This window comes from Panulirus ornatus, chromosome 4 (assembly GCF_036320965.1).
Source record: "Panulirus ornatus isolate Po-2019 chromosome 4, ASM3632096v1, whole genome shotgun sequence".
NCBI classification, from domain to species: domain Eukaryota; kingdom Metazoa; phylum Arthropoda; class Malacostraca; order Decapoda; family Palinuridae; genus Panulirus; species Panulirus ornatus.
Window position 1 is genome coordinate 58,776,107 of NC_092227.1, and position 22,428 is coordinate 58,798,534.

The following is a 22,428-nucleotide window of genomic DNA, read 5'->3' on the forward strand; positions in this document are numbered from 1 at the left end:
TACTTTAAGGTGGTTTGAGTGTGTGGAAAAAATGAAAGATGAGAAGTGTACAAGGATAGTGTATGATTGTACAGTTAAAGGAGTTGGTGTGAGAGGAAGACCTCCTGTGATATGGGGAATTAGAATAGAAGAGTACTGGAAGGAGAGAAATGGTGGAAAAATGCATGGAATTGTGTATGCAAGGGAGGCATGTAAAGACAGGGTTAAGTAGAGACCGTTTTGCCTTGGCCACCCCCTTTCTGGGAGCTCCCAGAGGGGATGAGCATCAAAGATATAGATAGAGGGAATTGTTTCACTTGTGGGACCCCCATTTCTTGAAATTTCTCCCCTATCATACCTTTTTTTAAGCTTCTTTATGCTGTTCACATTCACAGTCTCATAACTCAGTTTATTCAATTAAAGACATTGCAGTATAGTAGAAAATATTTGAGAGATGGGGCCCCATAGTACAAATAGGTAATTGCACATCACACTGACTGAGTCATTCATGGGCTAGCATGGGTTCAAATCCTAGACATGGCATTCATCTGGTCAGTTGATGGGTTCCCAGTTTAGCCTGGGATGTGTGTGTATGTATGCACTTAAGAGGTAGACTTGTACATATGTACATGGTTAAAAGGCAGGGTTAAAAGACAACATGTATGTAAAAGCTCTCTCCCTGTCACACAAATAGTTAACCCAAAAGTAAAAAAAAACACACACAAACAGAGAAACACATGAGAAACTTGTTAGAGAAGGTGAAAAGATGTTCTTTCAATGTGTAAGATTATTTGATGAATGGATTAAACAGAGTTATGAGATTGTGAAAGTGGGCAGCACCTAAAAGTATAAACATTTTCATGATATGGAAAGTTGAAGAAAAAGGACCCACCAAATATAGGACTTCTCCTTAAATAAGAAATAAGCAATAAAACATGCAGTAGAAAGATATAAAACAAGTTATGAGATTGTGAATGTAAACAGCATACAGCAGGTTAAAAAGCTGTATGATTGTAGAGAGAGTTCAAGAGATAGGGCCCCACAAGTGCAAAACTCCCTCCAAGTGTAGTGCAAATTGGTAATTATGCACACACGCACACACACACACAGGCTTTCATAGTGTAGTGATGGTTAGGGTTACTGACCATGGGTAGTGCTTGCTATCATGGTCAAAGGATGTAAAGCAAAAAGACTTCCTTTTTTTCAAAAATGAATTTCCATTCAGTGAGATGGAGTAGAGTCAGACTTGTTTAAGCCTGGAGAGCTGGAATTGGAATGTCAGCCCAAGGTGGAGACCTGTTTGGGACTGCCCATGAGAACGATATCTGAGACAGCCTGTAGTAGGGCATTTTAAAGGCTCAGTGTTGAGAGCAAAAGGCACTATTCAGTGTATGTTGTTATATTTCATTTTGTATGTCGAAGTGGCTGTATGGTGGACAGAGTGCTCAACCCCCATACTGTTTTGAAAATCTTTAAATCTAGTAAATTCATTTTAAAAAGTGCAAAGAGTATATAACTTTCATAAAGAATTCTGCATAATATGCAGGGTGGTCTCTAATCTTTAGGCTTTGATCTGCCTCAATTGTAACACAAATCATTAAAACTGCTGACTCTTGCAGTTCTGTATCTATTGGTAATGTATTAATCTAAAGTAGATATTATATGGCTTGGCCACTTCTGTCACATGTACTTGTGTGTCTCTGAGTGGTCTAGTCTGAGAACTAGGGGCTATACTGAATAACAACATAATGTCATCATGATATCAAAATCTTAGATATATATGTTTTGATACTAGAGCACAGTAGAAGTGCATAAAACAGAGTTCATTCTAATTGATATGTTTCTCAGCCTACTACATGATGTACTACAGGCTTGGGTTTCAGAACAGTGTAATACTACAGTCACTAAAATCAAGTTCAACCCAAATACTAGCTCTAATATTGTCCATATGGAATAGTTTTCTGACATCATTGAGTTCCTCATAATGGCAAGTTCATCTTTGTCCGCTTGGGGTTGTTTTCCAAAGTCCTTATGGTCAGTGGGTTTTCCATTACTTCTGACCAGTGTTCATCCTCACATGTTGCTACTGGCACCAGTTTATTGGCTTTGGAGCCAAACGCCAGTGAATGACATGCTTTTTGCTTGAGATTTCTAGTATAGATGTCACAGAAGTTAAGGGGAAGGTGCTCAGCCTCGGCCCTTTCCTGCTTTGATATAACCATTATACATTGGTAGATAACACTTGTGAAACTAAAGGCTAGGCCAGTTCTCACAAAATTAATACACAATTATCTGCTGGAATGTCATTTATCAGCCACCATTTACAAAGGGATGAATGCCATAAAGTAGTACAATAATGCAGTAGGGTGATACTTAAGTGGGAATAGTATTTTTAAACATATACTTGGCAATTCTTGATAAGGATTTGGGAGATAGCTCTCACCAGCTTCCATGAACAGCACCTCCAGCTTTATCACCTTAAAGCTTTGAAACACCATCAACACCTTGTAGGAGAAAATTGTTTAGACTGACCTCTGTTGATGGATGTATTTGATTAATAATTGTCACTTGTTCACAAATGGTGTGATACTGTACATACTTTAGAGTATACCAGTTTATGTCTTCTCAAGTGTACTCAACCTTTACATGTACTGTGCAACATGTTAGGTTAAATTCTGTGTGCCCTGAATGGAAAACACCTTTCACTGTAGGTGTGTGTGTATTTTTAATGAAAAGTTCACCTTGTAGTTTTAGTATAAGTTATATTTTTAAGAATCTATTGTACTAATTTTGTTGAGTGATAGAGTAGATAGAGCAGATTGATTAAGGGGTAGAAAGGAAGAGGGCAGAGAGAGGAATGACAAGGGAGGAGAAATGTACTAGTATATTATTCAAGGTATATTGAGACAGATTTCTGGTCCCTTGTTAGCTTATAGTTTTATATATAAGTAGTATTAGCAAAGTATCTTGAGTTATTTTGGTATGGTACATGTATATTAGGCACAGCAGAAGTACAGTAACTAAATTCATAATAATCTCCAAATTTATCCAGTTGATATTTGACACTTTATACATGTTTTTTTATTCATCACAAGACAATAGTAACTGCAAAAGAATTTGAGGACCAGAATATTTTAGAGGATTCAGGAAGTGTGACTACATTTGAAATTCACATAGCCTCTCCATTTGTAATGACTCAGAGACTGATTGATAACCTCACCTTTTAGGATGATCGCTTCAATCCCTGCATTGATGGCATGACAGGTTACAAGACTCGGTCCATGCTTTGTATGCCCATCAAGGACAGTGCTGGTGAAGTCATTGGCGTAGCACAGGTTTGTGGCACACACTTGTTCATCCAAATAGCACAAGCTTTTTTTGTCTGAACTAGATGTTGATAAGAGTACTTGAGGTAGTTTTGCAGACATGAAAAATTTTCTTTAACAGTTTTAGAGCATGATAAGGTATGTGGTAGAAGACAGAGAAAGTCACAGCTGTCCCCAAATGATGTATACTGAAGTAGCTGAAATGGGAAAGCAATCAGGAAGGTAATGAAATGAAGACCCAAGTATGAATTGTTCTTCACCTGTCAAGGTTTATGTGATCTTTGTAAAAGTATATGAATGCCACAGTGAGTCAAGCTCCTCAAGTTCTTTTAGGTTTTCCTAATTATCATGAAAGTAGTGATTACATGGTATATTTTACTGAAACAAGGTCAATAGAAACATGTAAGTGTCACATGAAATAAATTTTTGCCTGGGAAGGTTTAGATTGAAAGAATTGAGATAAATTTTACATCGATGATAGGTTAATCATAGGAGTAAGAGGAGGTGAAAGAGCAAGAATGAAAATAGGAGTAGGAGCAGTAGTAATAGTTATTGTGCAGTTCATTGCTATTTGTGGTGTTATTTGTACTGTTATTGGCAATGAGGACACTGTGTAAAGGATATTAGCATAAAGGTGTGTTTTTAGCTTTCTTCTTCCAAGCCAATATTTTTTTTAAAAGCTTAGGAGTTAACCAAACTAGACATTTGAAGATTATACTTTGACCTCATTTCACACAATGTATAGTAATAATTCTGAGATAAAGCAGATGCTAAGGGTGTTGCCTTGAGACCCAGTACTGTCAATCATTTACAGTAATTAAATTTTACAGGATTATTTTGTTTTGCTAAAGTCTTCACACTATATTATAAAGAGCTTTTTGTCAGTAAGATTCATGAAATTAAGAAAAAAAATGGTAGTTTCAAGCTTGCAAAATAGTTGCAGAAGTGAGCTCTGTTTGCCTTTTTGCTGTTTAGTTCAGTTTTGATTTGTTAAGAGCCACATAATGAAGAACAACAAGATTTGGGCTCTGACAGGTTAAAACATCCCAATTCTTTATTCCAAGAGTTTGTTTTCCAAAGTACTTCTAAAAGTTATTTTCTTTACAGTTATTATTAATTACTTATTTTGACAATTGATACATTTCTTTATGAGTGAATGGAATGTGAGTGGGGTATATGAAGACTTGTAAGAAAATGGAAGTTTCAAACTCTTTTAGAAAGGGAAGAATTAGACAGGCTGAGAGGTAGTAGGACCTTTGGGGTAGAATGGAGTGAAGGGAGTAAGATAAGGCCTTCAAGATGATACAAATAGTGATGTAACAGATGTAATGTTAGTAAAGAATTATTAGTTTTGATCAGATGTTTGATTATGTGTCAGCACAAGTTATTAGTATTAGTATTAGTATTAGCTTAGATGCCAGAAGTATGAGAAATGCCTGTAATGGTTACATATATGCCATGTAATTTTAGAGAAGAAGAAATTAAGGATGTCCTCTGGAGAAACTTGAAAGAGCAATATGAAATGTAGATCCAGAGCAGAAACTGTATGTGATGGATGAGTTGAATGGATGGGTGAGGGACAAAGCTGAGGTGGGATTGATAGGGGGGGTAGACTGGGGTTACATTCAGAATCCACAAAAAAACGTTCTGCCCTCAATTTATTTTCAAACACAGTACATGACTGTTGTTTATTGTGGGTACCAGTATATGACACTCTCAGGATGAAATCATTGTATATCTGGTTGCTGAGACTAGCATTTCTAGCAACCCACCTCAGTGTGCCTGAGGCTATTTTGAGGTAAGGATGTTTGTTCTTTACTCTTACTGGCTGCCACCTCATTTTGGGAATGTTGCTTCTGGTCCCTGTAGTTCTTCCACTTGCACTTCAGGATGGTTGGCTCTTATCTTTATAAGGAGGATAAAGCCCGAATTCTCACTTGGAAGCAAGAAAATGTAGGTACATGGGAGATAATTAGGTGCACTGGGCACTCAGAATGCTTGATCATGTGGCTGCTTCCTATTACATCACATCAGTGCCTTGCCCTATAGGCCCAAAACATCATCCTAGAATACTTCAGGAACATTGCCAATTCCATGGCCAGATATCTGCAGATGGTAATCAAGACAAGTGAGTTGCTAGAAAAAAAAAGTTTATGGCACAAAGACAAGAGGTGGAAAAATTTCTACAGATAAAGAAGAAAAAGTATGAAGAACTCATGAATTCAGAAAAGGCTCCCAGAGAAACTGACTCTTGAGTGTTGTATGTATATGTATACTGTTGAATGCTGATAAAAAAAAACTTAATGGAACTTGCACATGCATGAGAGTAAGTGGTGGTATAAGTGAATGGCTTGAAAAAATGTGGTAGTGCATCAAGGTTGTGATGTCACCATGGCTATGCTTGAGTCTAAGTGTGTGGCTAAAGAGGACATTAGAGAGGAATCACAGAGATAAGGGAGATAAGACCCCCAAGAGAGATTATTTTCATGGCACCCATTTAGAGCTGAGCAAGTTTTTTAAGAAAATGAGTTGGGGAAATGGAGTTCTGTAACTGGAGTATAGACCAGTGCTATAGAAGATTCTGTAAAATATGTGATGAAAGTAATAAGAAAGGAAGAAATAAGTACAGCTAGATAAGGAGGGAGAAGCATTGGAACCTCACCTGAAGTTATAGAGCAGCTAATCAATGTAAAGGAATGAGAGGGAGGAACTGTCAAGGATGAGGAAATATGCTTTTTTTTCTTTATTTTAGATTGGAGGTCCAGTTACAGTCCAGTTCACATCCAGGCTGGGCCTTAAATGAAATATAGAGAGGTTAATGAAAGGAAAAAAGAAGAGACAAGGGAAAATATTGATGAATTTTGGAGAAGGTGAAAGACCTCTCCTTTAAAGTGTGCCAGGTTATAATTATTGGTAAAGACATGAGAGGGTAGAGAGCTCTAAAGCTTTGAGATGTAGGGAGAGTGACAGTTATCAAAACAACTTACCCTTGATTTGCCAACTGCCACGTAGTAGTCATGTAACACAGCAGCTTGATGAGTACTATGTTGTGCTGGGAGTACACAAGCGCCAACTCTTGGGAGCAGAATCCTGAGTAATACCTATGTAAAAGGTAAAGTGAACCAGAATTGCATTGCAGGGCAAGTGGGTCAAATTTTGAAGTTGACTGGGAGAGCTTACAGTTCGTACTGCTTTCAACTCTGTGAAGTAACAATGCAAAGTTAAAACCACCCCAGATGTGAGAGTAGTACTTCATACAAAGACAGACCAATCCTTTGTATAAACAGAAAACTGTTCAGAAGAAAAGAAATTTTGACTACTAAATTGGCCTCCCCGTTTCTTTGAGGCAGACTTAGCTATTTCCATAATGTGCAGTTTCCAGTATGAAATGGATGTCAGAAATATCATGCATGTTCATTGAGTCAAGAGGTGGAACTGCAGATTCATCAAAGGAGAGAGAAAAGTTAGGAATGTTTTATAGAGAGATGGGCAGAAACTGAGTTTTGGAGGCATTAAACTCAGCTAGATTTCATCTATGCCACTGAAATATCGTGTCCAAGTTTTAGTTATTGAGGAAGTTGTGTCAAGATGAGATACAGATGGAGTGAGAGAAGGAGCAGAATTGAAGGATGTGGAGGAATGCAACGTTGGATCGTTAGTATATGTGTGCTTTTAGTCATTTGTGAAAGAGGAAATTATTGATGAAAAGAAGGAAAACTGTAGGAGACAGGACAGAACATTTAGGGACACTGCTGTTGCTGAAGAAAAGGGGATAGGCTGATCCATTAACAACCATTGAGGTAGATCGGCCAGAAAAGAAGCAAATTATGAGGAAGCAATGTTAGGAAGGGAAGCCATAAGAGGAGTTGTGTAACTTTAGAATTTTTTTTAATGGATGAGACCCATACCCAAACAGCAAAATGGGATGGGAAAGGAGCCTTGGTAGGCATTGAAAATGACATAAAAGACATTTAGGATATAAAGATACCTAAACCCAACATAAAATTTAGGATATGAAAATACCTAAACCCAACATAAAGCTCATGTTCCCTCCATCTCTGCAAAAGAAGTGTTGAAACTCATGCTAGACTACTCAAATTTTTTTTCTTCATATGTTGCTAGAGGAGAGCATAGTGACATATGAGTGGAAGAAGGCAAAAAATGATAAGGAGACTGCAGTGAACCACAGACCAATTTTCCTAACAAGTGTGGTCTCAAAGGATGACTTCTTGCAAAGGAGAAAATATTTTGACATAAAACAGCTTAGATTCAGGGAAAGAATGCCACACATTACAAGCTTCTTAGACTTTTTTTGACAGAAAGAGCTCCACCTTAGATTGAATATATGGATGGAATGACTGCATGCTCTTGGGTGCCAGAAAGCATTTGACAGTATAACACGCTGAAGATTGGTTAAGGAGATGAAGCTTCAGGCAGGAAAATGGTTTAGACTCCTTTACCGGGTAGAATATAATCTTAGTGGAAGAGAGCAAAGGAAACATGTGAAAGGATTACTCATGAAATGGGCTGCAGTCACCAGTGGGCTGCTCCAGGGCACAGTCCAGGGCCCACTGCTCTTATTGGTATATGTTGATGATGTCCAATGGACTGGGACTCTTACCTGAACATGTTTGCAGATGATGCTAAGGGGATTTAGACAAATTCCATTCCAAATTTAGTGTGATATGCAGTTCTTGAAATTCACTCTGAGGAAGTACAAAGTAATGAGGATGAGATATGGTGAAAGAATGCCTCAGTGTGATTATTATGTAATGGATAGGAAGCTACAGGAATCTGTATGAAAGAGTTCTTAGAGTCAGTATTGTGCTTAATCTTTCACTAGATTTCCATTTCATGAGAATTTTTAAGTGAGTCAGTATTGTGCTTATGTTTTACCAGATCTCCATTTCATAAGAATTATTAAGTAGGCAAACTATGTGCTGCCATGTGTTAGAATTACGTTTCAGTATATGTATGAATAGATGTTTGGTGAGCTGTTAACAAAACTTATCAACCTTTTGGTGCTACTGGCATCAATTTATGCTTGTGTATACCAGGGTGCTGTTGACACCAGTCATCATCTGTAATTTTCCAAGTTGAATTCTGCATGTATTGTAGGCTCTGTTAGCTGCCCTTAGATGGTAATATGAAGAAAATTTTGTACCTTTTCTTGAAACTTCATGTGTAGCATCCACCACCACTTGTAGTACCCATTACCATGCCCACATCACCTGTTGACTGGCTAATGTGGTAAGATATGTGACTCCGAGGAATGCTTTATTCATAATGCACAAGAAAAAATAATGGTTTTGAAAGTGTTTTGTGCTCATCATGTTGGGAAAATAGTTGTGACTGGAATTTTTTTTTACTTAGGATTGACCAATTCATAGAATAATGTGTTTCTCCTGAATGTTTCTCTTAATTCAATAGAAAAAGGAATGGGTTTTGTATATTTTGTGCACCTTTTTATAGATAAAAGAAATGAATTTTTGTTCCTCTGGAAGGAAAGAAAATATAAGTTGTGCAATGAAAGGTTTAAACTAAAACTACAATATCTAGTTATTGCTCCCAAAGAAGCACAAAGATTTAAATAAGAGAACCTAGAGAAGGACAATTCAGACTCAACCTGAATTGAGAGAGATGAGATATAATGAAAGATAATTTTGCTCACCATAAGGAGAGAAGAATTAGGGGAGGTCTGATTTCATCCTTTAAGTTTCCAGACCAATTGGAGGATAATGATAGAGGACTGATCTTCATTAAATGCAATAACAGAGTAACTAGGGCTCATAAGAAAAAGCTATACAAGAAGCTTGTTTTCCTGTGATGTTAGTGGATGGTTGGATTGAAATGTGATGAAACCATGTATGCTGGCAGTATATGAATATTAAAAAAGTTAGTAAAGAATGTTCAATAGATAGGGCCATACATGTGTAAGACTCTCTTCCTATAGTGTACAAATAGATAATGGCAGATACTGTGACTAACCTTTATAAGTTCTGCACCATGTTGTTTAATTTTACCAGCATAACCAATGTACTAGCCAGTATAATTTTCAGTGAACTGCTCAGAACGTCCTAAATAGGAAGTAAATGTTTGTGAAGATGGAATTAGTTAATCCCACTCGAGACTGTCAGGTCCCTCCTGAATGCAACTTATGTTGCAGAATGAAAGATCTTCCAGTCATACAGTTTTCTGTGCAGACTCATCAGAATATCAAGTCCCTGTCACCAGTATTATATCTTTGTATTTCATGGGCTGTTCTGGTGTGCAAGAGCGTTGATAAGACTACAGTGTGCAGCCATTTGTTTTATTCTCATAGAACATTCTTTTATCTTAGTTTCCAAAGGATCTGGTATCTGAATATTTACAGAGACATCATGACCGTGATAACAGCATTACTGATGCTTATGATAATGAAAGAGTAATGTACAGTGTTAATGAAAAGACCATTAGTAGATAACACTCTTGATTATAAAACCCATCAAGGCTTAGAATTTAAGAAGTGCAATAGTAGAATGGCTATTCGTGTTAGTGCAAAGTGCAAGTACTCTCAGGCAAAGTTGAACATCTGGACCACAAATTTAAATCTCATATTATCCATCATAGTTTTCCCCTAGTATCATCGGGCTCATACATTACAGTATGTATTTCATCCAGGAATTAGTGCACCTCTGTCCAGAATAGCTTCTCATTTTCTTTTAAATTCCCTTTTATTTTCCAAGGATACACATTTCTTTATTTTATAGGTATCATCTCTTTAACTTTGATAATTAGTACTTTACATGTGACAGTGATTAATTGAATGGAAATGAGGCTATTGTTTGTTTGTTACTAATGCTACTTCACTGAATTCAGAAATTCAGTGAGGTACAAAAAGATCTAAATCATATATATTCTGTGTCCTCTTTCTGTTTGCACGCTGAAGAGACCACAGTTTGTTTGTTCTTAATGCTGCCTTGCTAAAGCCAGAAATTCATTTAGGCATAGTGAATAGAATCTTGACTCTATATCATATATCCTTTACTCCCCATTCTTCAGTATTTTCCAAAAGATACAATACAGCTTCTTCCTGAGTCTCTCTTTGTTCATTCTTTATTTAAATCCTCATTTCGCCTTACTTTTCCTTACCTTCCATAGCCTATGCGTACAGTCTGTAAATGTCTTTTTTAAAGAAATATTTAGATGTCTATACGTGACCTTATTGCTTTATCAGATCCTCTTAGTTTCTTATTTGATTTCTTTTTTAGGTCAAGTTGATTTTGGTGTTTGATTTTTGCTACAAATGTAGTGTATCATTTGTTCACTCCTACCATCTTGTGGGTGGTGGTGCAAAAGAGGTTACAGAGTGCACAAAAGGTTACATAGTGAGAAAAATATTAATAAGGATTGGACACCAATGAATGAAATATTCAACAGATTACCTGGTAAGTGAACTATTTGCAAGAATTGAGCAGAAATTATTGGATCACATATCAAGATATATAACAAGTGAATTGTCTATAGTATTCAAAGATAGGATACTTTTCAAGTATCTGAGGTAGAACATTGTCATGGATGAATTGTTTACACATATCTTAGAATGTTCAGTAAGAATCATCTCTGAGCTTACAGATTTTACAACAGTTAAGTGCAGGGTGTTGTACTTAAATCCTTTAGTTTTGTCACTACTAACATTTGTACTATACCATTTATAATAATAGGTTAGCCTACATATTACTGTCATATGATCTGACAACCTCCAACCCAACCATGCCAAAGACTGAGTGATAATTTGCCCTAGTCAAGTTCATCAAAATTCAGGATTTTCATTTACAGTGTTCACAGCATTTGTATCTGTCTTTATAGCTCTCCATGTGTCTTTGTTTACCACATTCATTCTTTATTGAGAAATGATCATTGTCTTTACTGGATTTATAGGTTTTTCTTGTCTTGTTTGATATATACGTTCATTGGTTGTTGCAGGTCATCAACAAACATCAAGGACAGGCCTTCACAGCAACAGATGAGAAGGTTTTTGAATCCTACTTACAGTTCTGTGGCATTGGCTTAAGAAACGCCCAGCTCTATGAACGCTCTCAGTTAGAAGTCAAACGGAATCAAGTATGTGTTTTTTATTTGTTCAGATGGTGTTTAGTTACAAACCGAATGATATCTAGTTCATAGTATATACTGTAGTGAGTGATTATTTGGTGTAATGTAATGTCAGTAGCTTTATATTTTTTGTTATATGATTTGTGACAGAAAAAATATGTGAAATTAATGATTCTAGATGATGATAAATTTAGTATCATTACTCATTAAGGATACATTTGTACATATAAATATTTACACATGTAAATGAATATAGGTGAAATCCTTTTATTTTTATTTCATGCAGTCACAAATATATAAATTTCTGAATGCTTCCACTTCTTCACTAACCCACAGGTCCTCCTAGATCTGGCGCGGATCATCTTTGAGGAGCAGAGCACAATAGAGCAGATTGTGTACCGCATCATGACACACATGCAGAGCCTCTTGCAGTGTGAACGGGTTCAGGTGAAGAGGTCTTCTTTTGTAATTACATTTAGATGAAACAATATCTTCACATTGATAGGACCAAATTTATGAAAAACTTTCCAACTCATACACCCTCTACAGGTGACAAGTGCATTTCATGCTTTTCAAATGCTCCTGAACTGACTTCAATAAATCAAATGCATGTTGACAAATGAATCTCTTTGATCATCTAGGATCTCAATGACAGTTGCTGCAAAGGCTTTTTCTTATTTGGAAACTAGGATACTGAAGTATATTACTGTTAATTACGACATCTAAAGCACACATGACAAAAGCTTCAGAGAAGTATAATGGAAAAAGGGGCCAGTTTTGAAAAGAATTATGAATGATATATTTTGTAGAAATGGTGGCATTATAAGTTGGCATTTCACAGATACGAATATCATTTTAGATGAAGTTTTGCAGTTTTGGACAGTGGAATGCACAATACACTTCCAACACATGTGCAATAACTTAGAAGACTGAAAAGTTAAAAGAAAATATGATGAAAAGGTGACTGCATTTTATTATTACTCAATTTGATTTTATATTTATGCCTATTTTTAGTGATTATGATGAGGGTAGAATTTTCTGCATTGCATTCTTCTCATTATTTCATTATCATGATTAACTCCATTCCCAATTTAATGGAGAGTATTAGGTAAATGGAGCCTTTGAGATCACTGATACACCTCATTGTGCTGAAGTGAAACACGACTTCCGCAGATACATTTTCACTTTACACAATAGGTTTCGTCATCCAGCGAGACTAAAAATCCTAACACAAAATGTTTCCACTGCATCTGATCTTAAATCATCCCTCTAAAACCTTTATTGGAAATATCCTTTGCCTAACCAGTTATCTCCTGCATCCTTGCATCTGTTCCATGGTTGACCTCTCATTTCTGTACCATACTACTTTCATATTCACCTAAAAAATTTTCTTCCTTGCAAGACTCAGCATTCAAATTGAGCTTTTCCACTTTGTTCCTGGATATGTAAAGTCAACCAGAGCTACAGTTCTTCACCATGTAAACTGATACGAGGATCAATTCCTTTCAAAGATTAGCATCTGACTTTCCTCCTTATACACATATAACGGGGAGGATAGAGGAGAAAGAATACTTCCCACGCATTTCCCGTGTGTTGTAGAAGGCAACTAAAGGGGACAAGAACAGGGGGCTAGGAATCCTCCCCTCCTCGTATTTTAACTTTCTAAAAGGGGAAACAGAAGAAGGAGTCACATGGGGAGTGCTCATCCTCCTCAAAGGCCCAGATTAGGGTGTCTAAATGTGGGTGGATGTAACCAAGATGAGAAAAAAGGAGAGAAAGGTAGTGTGTTTAAGGAAAGGAACCTGGATGTTTTGGCTCTGAGTGAAATGAAGCTCAACGGTAAAAGTGAAGAGTGGTTTGGGAATGTCTTGGGAGTAAAGTCAGAGGTTGGTGATAGGACAAGAGCAAAGGAAGGAGTTGCACTACTCCTGAAGCAGGAGTTGTGGGAGGATGTGATAGAATGTAAGAAAGTAAACTCTAGATTGATATGGGTAAAACTGAAAGTGGATGGAGAGAGATGGGTGATTATTGGTGCCTATGCATCTGGTCATGAGAAGAAAGATCATGAGAGGCAAGTGTTTTGGGAGCAACTGAGTGAGTATGTTAGCAGCTTTGATGCACAAGACCAGGTTATAGTGATGGGCAATTTGAATGCAAGGGTGAGTAATGTGGCAGTTGAGGGTATAATTGGTGTACAAGGGGTCTTCAGTGTTGTAAATGGAAATGGTGAAGAGCTTGTAGATTTGTGTGCTGAAAAGGGACTGGTGATTGGGAATACCTGGTTTAAAAAGGAGAGATATACATAAGTATATGTATGTAAGTAGGAGAGATGGCCAGAGAGCATTATTGGATTATATGTTAATTAATAGGTGCATGAAAGAGAGACTTTTGGATGTTAACGTGCTGAGAGGGGCAACTGGAGGGATGTCTGATCATCATCTAGTGGAGGCGAAGGTGAAGATTTGTAGAGGTTCTCAGGAAAGAAGAGAGAATGTTGGGGTGAAGAGAGTGGTTAGAGTAAGTGAGCTTGGAAAGGAGACTTGTGTGAGGAACTACCAAGAAAGAGTGAGTTCAGAATGGAAAAAAGGTAAGAACAAATAACGTAAGGGGAATGGGGGAGGAATGGGATGTATTTAGGGAAGCAGTGATGGCTTGCGCAAAAGATGCTTGTGGCATGAGAAAGGTGGGACTTGGGCAGATTAGAAAGGGTAGTGAGTGGTGGGATGAAGAAGTAAGATTGTTAGTAAAAGAGAAGAGAGAGGCGTTTGGATGATTTTTGCCGGGAAGTAATGCAAATGACTAGGAGACGTATAAAAGAAAGAGGCAGGAGGTCAAGAGAAAGGTGCAAATGAGAGTTGGGGTGAGAGAGTATCATTAAGTTTTGGGGAGAATAAAAAGATGTTTTAGAAGGAGGTAAATAAAGTGTATAAGACAAGAAAACAAATGGGAACATCAGTGAAAGGGGCTAATGGGAAGGTAATAACAAGTATTGGTGAAGTGAGAGAGAGATGCAGTAAGTTTTTTGAAGGTTTGTTGAATGTGTTTGATGATATAGGATGTTTTGGTCGAGGTGGTATGTGAAGTGAGAGGGTCAGGGAAATTGGTTTGGTAAACAGAGAAGAGGTAGTGAAAGCCTCACAACCATATAACATTGTTGGAACCACTAATCCTTCAAACATACCCATTTTAGCTTTCCAAGATAACATTCTCGACTTCCATACATTTTTCAACACTCCCAGAACTTTTGCCCCCTCCCCCACCCTATGACTCACTTCCACTTCCATGGTTCCATCCACTGCCAAATCCACTCCCAGATGTCTAAAACACTTCACTTCCTCCAGTTTTTCTCCATTCAAACTTACCTCCCAATTGACTTGTCCCTCAACCCAACTGTACCTAATAACCTTGCTCTTATTCACATTTACTCTCAGCTTTCTTCTTTCACACACTTTACCAAACTCAGTCACCAGCTTCTGCAGTTTCTCATCCGAATCAGCCACCAGCGTTGTATCATCAGCGAACAACAACTGACTCACTTCCCAAGCTCTCTCATCCACACCAGACTGCATACTTGCCCCTTTCTCTAAAACTCTTGCATTCACCTCCCTAACAACCCCATCCATAAACAAATTAAACAACCATGGAGACATCACACACCCCTGCCGCAAACCAACATTCACTGAGAACCAATCACTCTCCTCCTCCTACCCATACATATGCCTTACAACCTCGATAAAAACTTTTCACTGCTTCTAACAACTTGCCTCCCACACCATATGTTCTTAATCCCTTCCACAGAGCATCTCTGTCAACTCTTATCATATGCCTTCTCCAGATCCATAAATACTACATACAAATCCATTTGCTTTTCTAAGTATTTCTCACATACATTCTTCAAAGCAAACACCTGATCCACACATCCTCTACCACTTCTGAAACCTCACTGCTCTTCCCCAATCTGATGCTCTGTACATGCCTTCCCCCTCTCAGTCAATACCCTCTCATATAATTTCCCAGGAATACTCAACAAACTTATACTTCTGTAATTTGAGCACTCACTTTTATCCCCTTTGCCTTTGTACAATGGCACTATGCAAGCATTCCGCCAATCCTCAGGCAGCCTCACCATGAGTCATACATACATTAAATAACCTTACCAACCAGTCAACAATACAGTCACCCCCTTTTTCAATAAATTCCACTGCAATACCATCCAAACCACTGCCTTGCTGGCTTTCATCTTCTGCAAAGCCTTTACTACCTCCTACCTCTTCTCTCTTTACCAAATTATTCTCCCTAACCCTCTCACTTTGTACACTACCACCTCGACCAAAACACCCTATATCTGCCACTCTATCATCAAACACATTCAATAAACCTTCAAAATACTCACTCCATCTCCTCACATCACCACTGCTTGTTATCACCTCCCCATTAGCCCCCTTCACTGATGTTCCCATTTGTTCCCTTGTCTGACGCACTTTATTTACCTCCTTCCAAAACATCTTTTTATTCTCCCTAAAATTTGATGATACACTCTCACCCCAACTCTCATTTGCTCTCTTTTTTGCCTCTTGCACCTTTCTCTTGACCTCCTGCCTCTTTCTTTTATACACCTCTCAGTCATTTGCATTATTTCCCTGCAAAAATCATCCAAATGCCTCTCTCTTCTCTTTCACTAATAATCTTACTTCTTCATCCCACCACTCACTACCTTTTCTAATCTGCCCACCTCCCATGCTTCTCATGCCACAAGCATTTTTTGCGCAAGCCATCACTGCTTCCCTAAATACATCCCATTCCTCCCCCACTCCCCTTACGTCCTTTGTTCTCACCTTTTTCCATTCTGTACTCAGTCTCTCCTGGTACTTCCTCACACAAGTCTCCTTCCCAAGCTCACTTACTCGCACTTACTATAGGATAACATAATTTTTTTTTGTCCATGACGGACCCACATAGGATAAAGATATTTATGAATAAAGGTGAGTGAGTTACTATTTTATATAATAAGGATACTTTTTCCCTAAGTAATTGGACCTAATTAGAAATTGCAGTTCATGAAAGGAATCAGTTGAACTATAATTAGTATTAATAAGGTCTTGATGCAGAAAGAATTGAGATCAATGCTTTTGCCATTGTTAATGGAACAACCTTGTCAACAAAATGAATGATTGCTTTTCGTGTGACTGATCTCTGATCTCATGAACTTCTGTATATGAATGTATCTAGAGGAATGCTTTTCCTTTAATGGCTGGGATCTGATGGACATTTGTCTCATGATGGGATTAGATGACCATATTTTCATAAGTGAGGGAAACATGTTAAGATATTTCTACATGCATATTGGTTCTAGAAAACCGTTTTTCCTCCACTTGCATTTTGCTTTATCTGACATAACTGAAAACTATTGCAGATATACCATGCGACAATTTTTTTTTTTTTTTTTTTTTTTTGTCGCTGTCTCCCGCGTTTGCGAGGTAGCGCAAGGAAACAGACGAAAGAAATGGCCCAACCCACCCCCATACACATGTATATACATACGTCCACACACGCAAATATACATACCTACACAGCTTTCCATGGTTTACCCCAGACGCTTCACGTGCCTTGATTCAATCCACTGACCACGTCAACCCCGGTATACCACATCGCTCCAATTCACTCTATTCCTTGCCCTCCTTTCACCCTCCTGCATGTTCAGGCCCCGATCACACAAAATCTTTTTCACTCCATCTTTCCACCTCCAATGTGGTCTCCCTCTTCTCCTCGTTCCCTCCACCTCCGACACATATATCCTCTTGGTCAATCTTTCCTCACTCATTCTCTCCATGTGACCAAACCATTTCAAAACACCCTCTTCTGCTCTCTCAACCACGCTCTTTTTATTTCCACACATCTCTCTTACCCTTACGTTACTTACTCGATCAAACCACCTCACACCACATATTGTCCTCAAACATCTCATTTCCAGCACATCCATCCTCCTGCGCACAACTCTATCCATAGCCCACATCTCACAACCATACAACATTGTTGGAACCACTATTCCTTCAAACATACCCATTTTTGCTTTCTGAGATAATGTTCTCGACTTCCACACATTCTTCAAGGCTCCCAGGATTTTCGCCCCCTCCCCCACCCTATGATTCACTTCCGCTTCCATGGTTCCATCCGCTGCCAGATCCACTCCCAGATATCTAAAACACTTTACTTCCTCCAGTTTTTCTCCATTCAAACTTACCTCCCAATTGACTTGACCCTCAACCCTACTGTACCTAATAACCTTGCTCTTATTCACATTTACTCCTAACTTTCTTCTTTCACACACTTTACCAAACTCAGTCACCAGCATCTGCAGCTTCTCACATGAATCAGCCACTAGCGCTGTATCATCAGCGAACAACAACTGACTCACTTCCCAAGCTCTCTCATCCACAACAGACTTCATACTTGCCCCTCTTTCCAAAACTCTTGCATTCACCTCCCTAACAACCCCATCCATAAACAAATTAAACAACCATGGAGACATCACACACCCCTGCCGCAAACCTACATTCACTGAGAACCAATCGCTTTCCTCTCTTCCTACACGTACACATGCCTTACATCCTCGATAAAAACTTTTCACTGCTTCTAACAACTTGCCTCCCACACCATATATTCTTAATACCTTCCACAGAGCATCTCTATCAACTCTATCATATGTCTTCTCCAGATCCATAAATGCTACGTACAAATCCATTTGCTTTTCTAAGTATTTCTCACATACATTCTTGGGAGGGGTGGGGGAGGGGGCGAAAACCCTGGGAGCCTTGAAGAATGTGTGGAAGTCGAGAACATTACCTCGGAAAGCAAAAATGGGTATGTTTGAAGGAATAGTGGTTCCAACAATGTTGTATGGTTGCGAGGCGTTGGCTATGGATAGAGTTGTGCGCAGGAGGATGGATGTGCTGGAAATGAGATGTTTGAGGACAATGTGTGGTGTAAGGTGGTTTGATCGAGTAGATAACGTAAGGGTAAGAGAGATGTGTGGAAATAAAAAGAGCGTGGTTGAGAGAGCAGAAGAGGGTGTTTTGAAATGGTTTGGGCACATGGAGAGAATGAGTGAGGAAAGATTGACCAAGAGGATATATGTGTCGGAGGTGGAGGTAACGAGGAGAAGTGGGAGACCAAATTGGAGGTGGAAAGATGGAGTGAAAAAGATTTTGTGTGATCGGGGCCTGAACATGCAGGAGGGTGAAAGGAGGGCAAGGAATAGAGTGAATTGGATCGATGTGGTATACCGGGGTTGACGTGCTGTCAGTGGATTAAATCAGGGCATGTGAAGCGTCTGGGGTGAACCATGGAAAGTTCTGTGGGGCCTGGATGTGGAAAGGGAGCTCTGGTTTCGGGCATTATTGCATGACAGATAGAGACTAAGTGTCAACGAATGGGGCCTTTGTTGTCTTTTCCTAGTGCTACCTCGCACACATGAGGGGGGGAGGGGGATGGTATTCCATGTGTGGCGAGGTGGCGATGGGAATGAATAAAGGCAGACAGTGTGAATTGTGTTCATGGGTATATATGTATGTGTCTGTGTGTGTATATATATGTGTACATTGAGATGTATAGGTATGTATATTTGCATGTGTGGACGTGTATGTATATACATTTGTGTATGGGGGTGGGTTGGGCCATTTCTTTCGTCTGTTTCCTTGCGCTACCTCGCAAACGCGGGAGACAGCGACAAAGCAAAATAAAAAAAAAAAATAATATATCCTACAAATCTCATGCCCCTTCTTATAATCTCTTACTATCCCAAAAGCAATTCTTTCTCTCTATCCCTCTCTGGGCACAAGTAAGGTGTGTGGGCTGGATGGTATCCTCGAGGAGGAATAAGTTTCTGAACTTGAGCCCATGCATGCCATTTCTGCTTCCATTTAAAAAGCAAATCTCTTCCTATCCCAAAGATGGATGCTTATACCAGCCCTTTATGTTCCTGTTGCTTATTGAATCATGAGCATATTGAGTTTCACATTCTTTTCTTAGATCTTCAGTATGGCTTTCACATGGGAAGATCCACTGGTGATATCCTTTCCTGTTTTACTAGCAACTGTTCATTTTCTTTGAAAGAATTTAAGGAATCCTATTTTCTAGCTCCTAATATACCAGAAAGTTTTTGAAAGGATGTGGCATTGGATCTTAATTCAGCTTCCCTTTTTCAGCTTTCATCTCAGCGTATGTTTTCTCATATATAATTTCTCCTATGGCAAGTCTATCTTCATAGATGTTGATGGATCAACTTCTTCCTCTTTCCCTATCAACACTGACAGCCCTCAGGGTTCTCTCCTGTCTTCTACAGCCATTCTCCATTTTATCAACAATCTTATCATAACAAATAGCCAAACTCATTCTTACACTAATGTTTCAGTCCTACATTCCTACATTTCCTTCAAATTCACTGACTATATCTTGTCGTATTACATGTAAATTTAGATTTAGACAGGGTGTCATATTGGGGCAGGCATAATCTAGTTACATTCTTTGCATGTTAACCCAATATCTTTCATTTCTCATTCTGTAACAAGTCACAACTTCCTTTGATAGCTTAGTAATTATACTGGTATACCCAGTGAACATTCATTGTTCAATATTTTTGTTGTATCTTTAGAAATCCTTCATTTCACAGAAAGTTAAATCTGTCTTATAAGAATCAGGAGTCCTCTCCAGGTGCAGAAACCTTTTCTGAAGAGTTATACAATTTATACAAAGGAGTGATTCATCCTTGTGTGGTATATTGCTGTCACATCTGAGGCATTTATAGCTGTAACTGCATGACAAAGTTATGTCAAAAACACTCATTTTTAGCTCTGATTATTACCTCGAAAAGTGTATCCCCTTTCCTTTTACTGCACTGTTTGTACTCTTCCCTCTCTTGTAGATGTTATACAAATTTTTCATGAGCTATTTGTATGCCCATTTACACAAGGTTAATGTCATAATTGTCCCAGCACTTGTCTGATGCCAAAAGTACACAAATGCATCTTTCATCTTGTCTCAGATCTGAGTTGGATATGTCTAGAACCTATTGAATTCATGCAATTAATTTTGTTTCATTTTTGGATGTCATGATACTGCAAGTCAGAGACAAGAATTAACCAGATGAATAAAAGAAGATTATCATGCATCCATTGCTTGAAAGGATGGTGAACAAGACAAATCATGGGCTTAACATTGTCTGTAAATCATGTGTTAAAAGTTTATGCCAATGGGCTGGCAGGAGGAAAATTGAATACAATTCCCATTATGTAGAGAGAACCAACAGATCATTTTGATGATTGCTAGTTTTGCACGACTGATGTCTCTGGAAAAAAAAAGAAATGGCATATATATCAGGCATCAAAACATTCCGACTGCTATGTACCAGAACCACGTTTTAATTTTCAGGAAAGTGATTCAGATGAAAGCAGTGTCTCAGTGACAATTGATTCTTCTTCAAATGTAAATTTTGAGTACTTCTTGAATGAGCTGATAAAGTAGGCTTGTCTTGATGACCTAGTAAGTGATTTAACCTCGCAAAAAGAATCTGAAGATTTTCTTGGATCTAGAATTATATGGTGTGGGAGGCAAGTTGTTAGAAGCAGTGAAAAGTTTTTATCGAGGATGTAAGGCATGTGTACGTGTAGGAAGAGAGGAAAGTGATTGGTTCTCAGTGAATGTAGGTTTGCGGCAGGGGTGTGTGATGTCTCCATGGTTGTTTAATTTGTTTATGGATGGGGTTGTAAGGGAGGTAAATGCAAGAGTCCTGGAAAGAGGGGCAAGTATGAAGTCTGTTGGGGATGAGAGAGCTTGGGAAGTGGGTCAGTTGTTGTTCGCTGATGATACAGCGCTGGTGGCTGATTCATGTGAGAAACTGCAGAAGCTGGTGACTGAGTTTGGTAAAGTGTGTGGAAGAAGAAAGTTGAGAGTAAATGTGAATAAGAGCAAGGTTATTAGGTACAGTAGGGGTGAGGGTCAAGTCAATTGGGAGGTGAGTTTGAATGGAGAATAACTGGAGGAAGTGAAGTGTTTTAGATATCTGGGAGTGGATCTGTCAGCGGATGGAACCATGGAAGCGGAAGTGGACCATAGGGTGGGGGAGGGGGCGAAAATTTTGGGAGCCTTGAAAAATGTGTGGAAGTCGAGAACATTATCTCGGAAAGCGAAAATGGGTATGTTTGAGGGAATAGTGGTTCCAACAATGTTGTATGGTTGCGAGGCGTGGGCTATGGATAGAGATGTGCGCAGGAGGATGGATGTGCTGGAAATGAGATGTTTGAGGACAATGTGTGGTGTGAGGTGGTTTGATCGAGTAAGTAACGTAAGGGTAAGAGAGATGTGTGGAAATAAAAAGAGCGTGGTTGAGAGAGCAGAAGAGGGTGTTTTGAAATGGTTTGGGCACATGGAGAGAATGAGTGAGGAGAGATTGACCAAGAGGATATATGTGTCGGAGGTGGAGGGAACGAGGAGAAGAGGGAGACCAAATTGGAGGTGGAAAGATGGAGTGAAAAAGATTTTGTGTGATCGGGGCCTGAACATGCAGGAGGGTGAAAGGAGGGCAAGGAATAGAGTGAATTGGAGTCATGTGGTATACAGGGGTTGACGTGCTGTCAGTGGATTGAATCAAGGCATGTGAAGCGTCTGGGGTAAACCATGGAAAGCTGTGTAGGTATGTATATTTGCGTGTGTGGACGTGTGTATGTACATGTGTATGGGGGGGGTTGGGCCATTTCTTTCGTCTGTTTCCTTGCGCTACCTCGCAAACGCGGGAGACAGCGACAAAGTATAAAAAAAAAAAAAAAAAAAAAAAAAAGAATTATAGAATGGAATGCACTTGCTTTTGAGACAATGTTCTGGCATAAGCATGTTAAGAGCATCTGTTTTTCTCAAAACATGGATAATTTATTTACTGCAATGATATATTAGTTCTTGTAAACACAGTGGACAAGGACAATCAGTCTTGTGACTGGTGTGTTCAATGAATCTTTCTACTTAAGTCCAAAAGCTGCAT

General features: G+C 38.7%; 1 protein-coding gene across 9 annotated transcripts in view; it reads left to right on the forward strand.

The window, feature by feature from the left end:
• Pde11 (Phosphodiesterase 11) overlaps positions 1 to 22,428 on the forward strand; it is a 1,275,799-nt gene that overhangs the window by 1,043,878 nt on the left and 209,493 nt on the right. For all 9 annotated transcript variants that reach the window (XM_071695072.1, XM_071695082.1, XM_071695086.1 and 6 more), the window contains 3 exons: positions 3,207 to 3,314; positions 11,271 to 11,408; positions 11,736 to 11,846. In XM_071695072.1, coding sequence (XP_071551173.1) covers positions 3,207 to 3,314; positions 11,271 to 11,408; positions 11,736 to 11,846 — 357 coding nt within the window. The remainder of the gene's footprint in view (positions 1 to 3,206; positions 3,315 to 11,270; positions 11,409 to 11,735; positions 11,847 to 22,428) is intronic.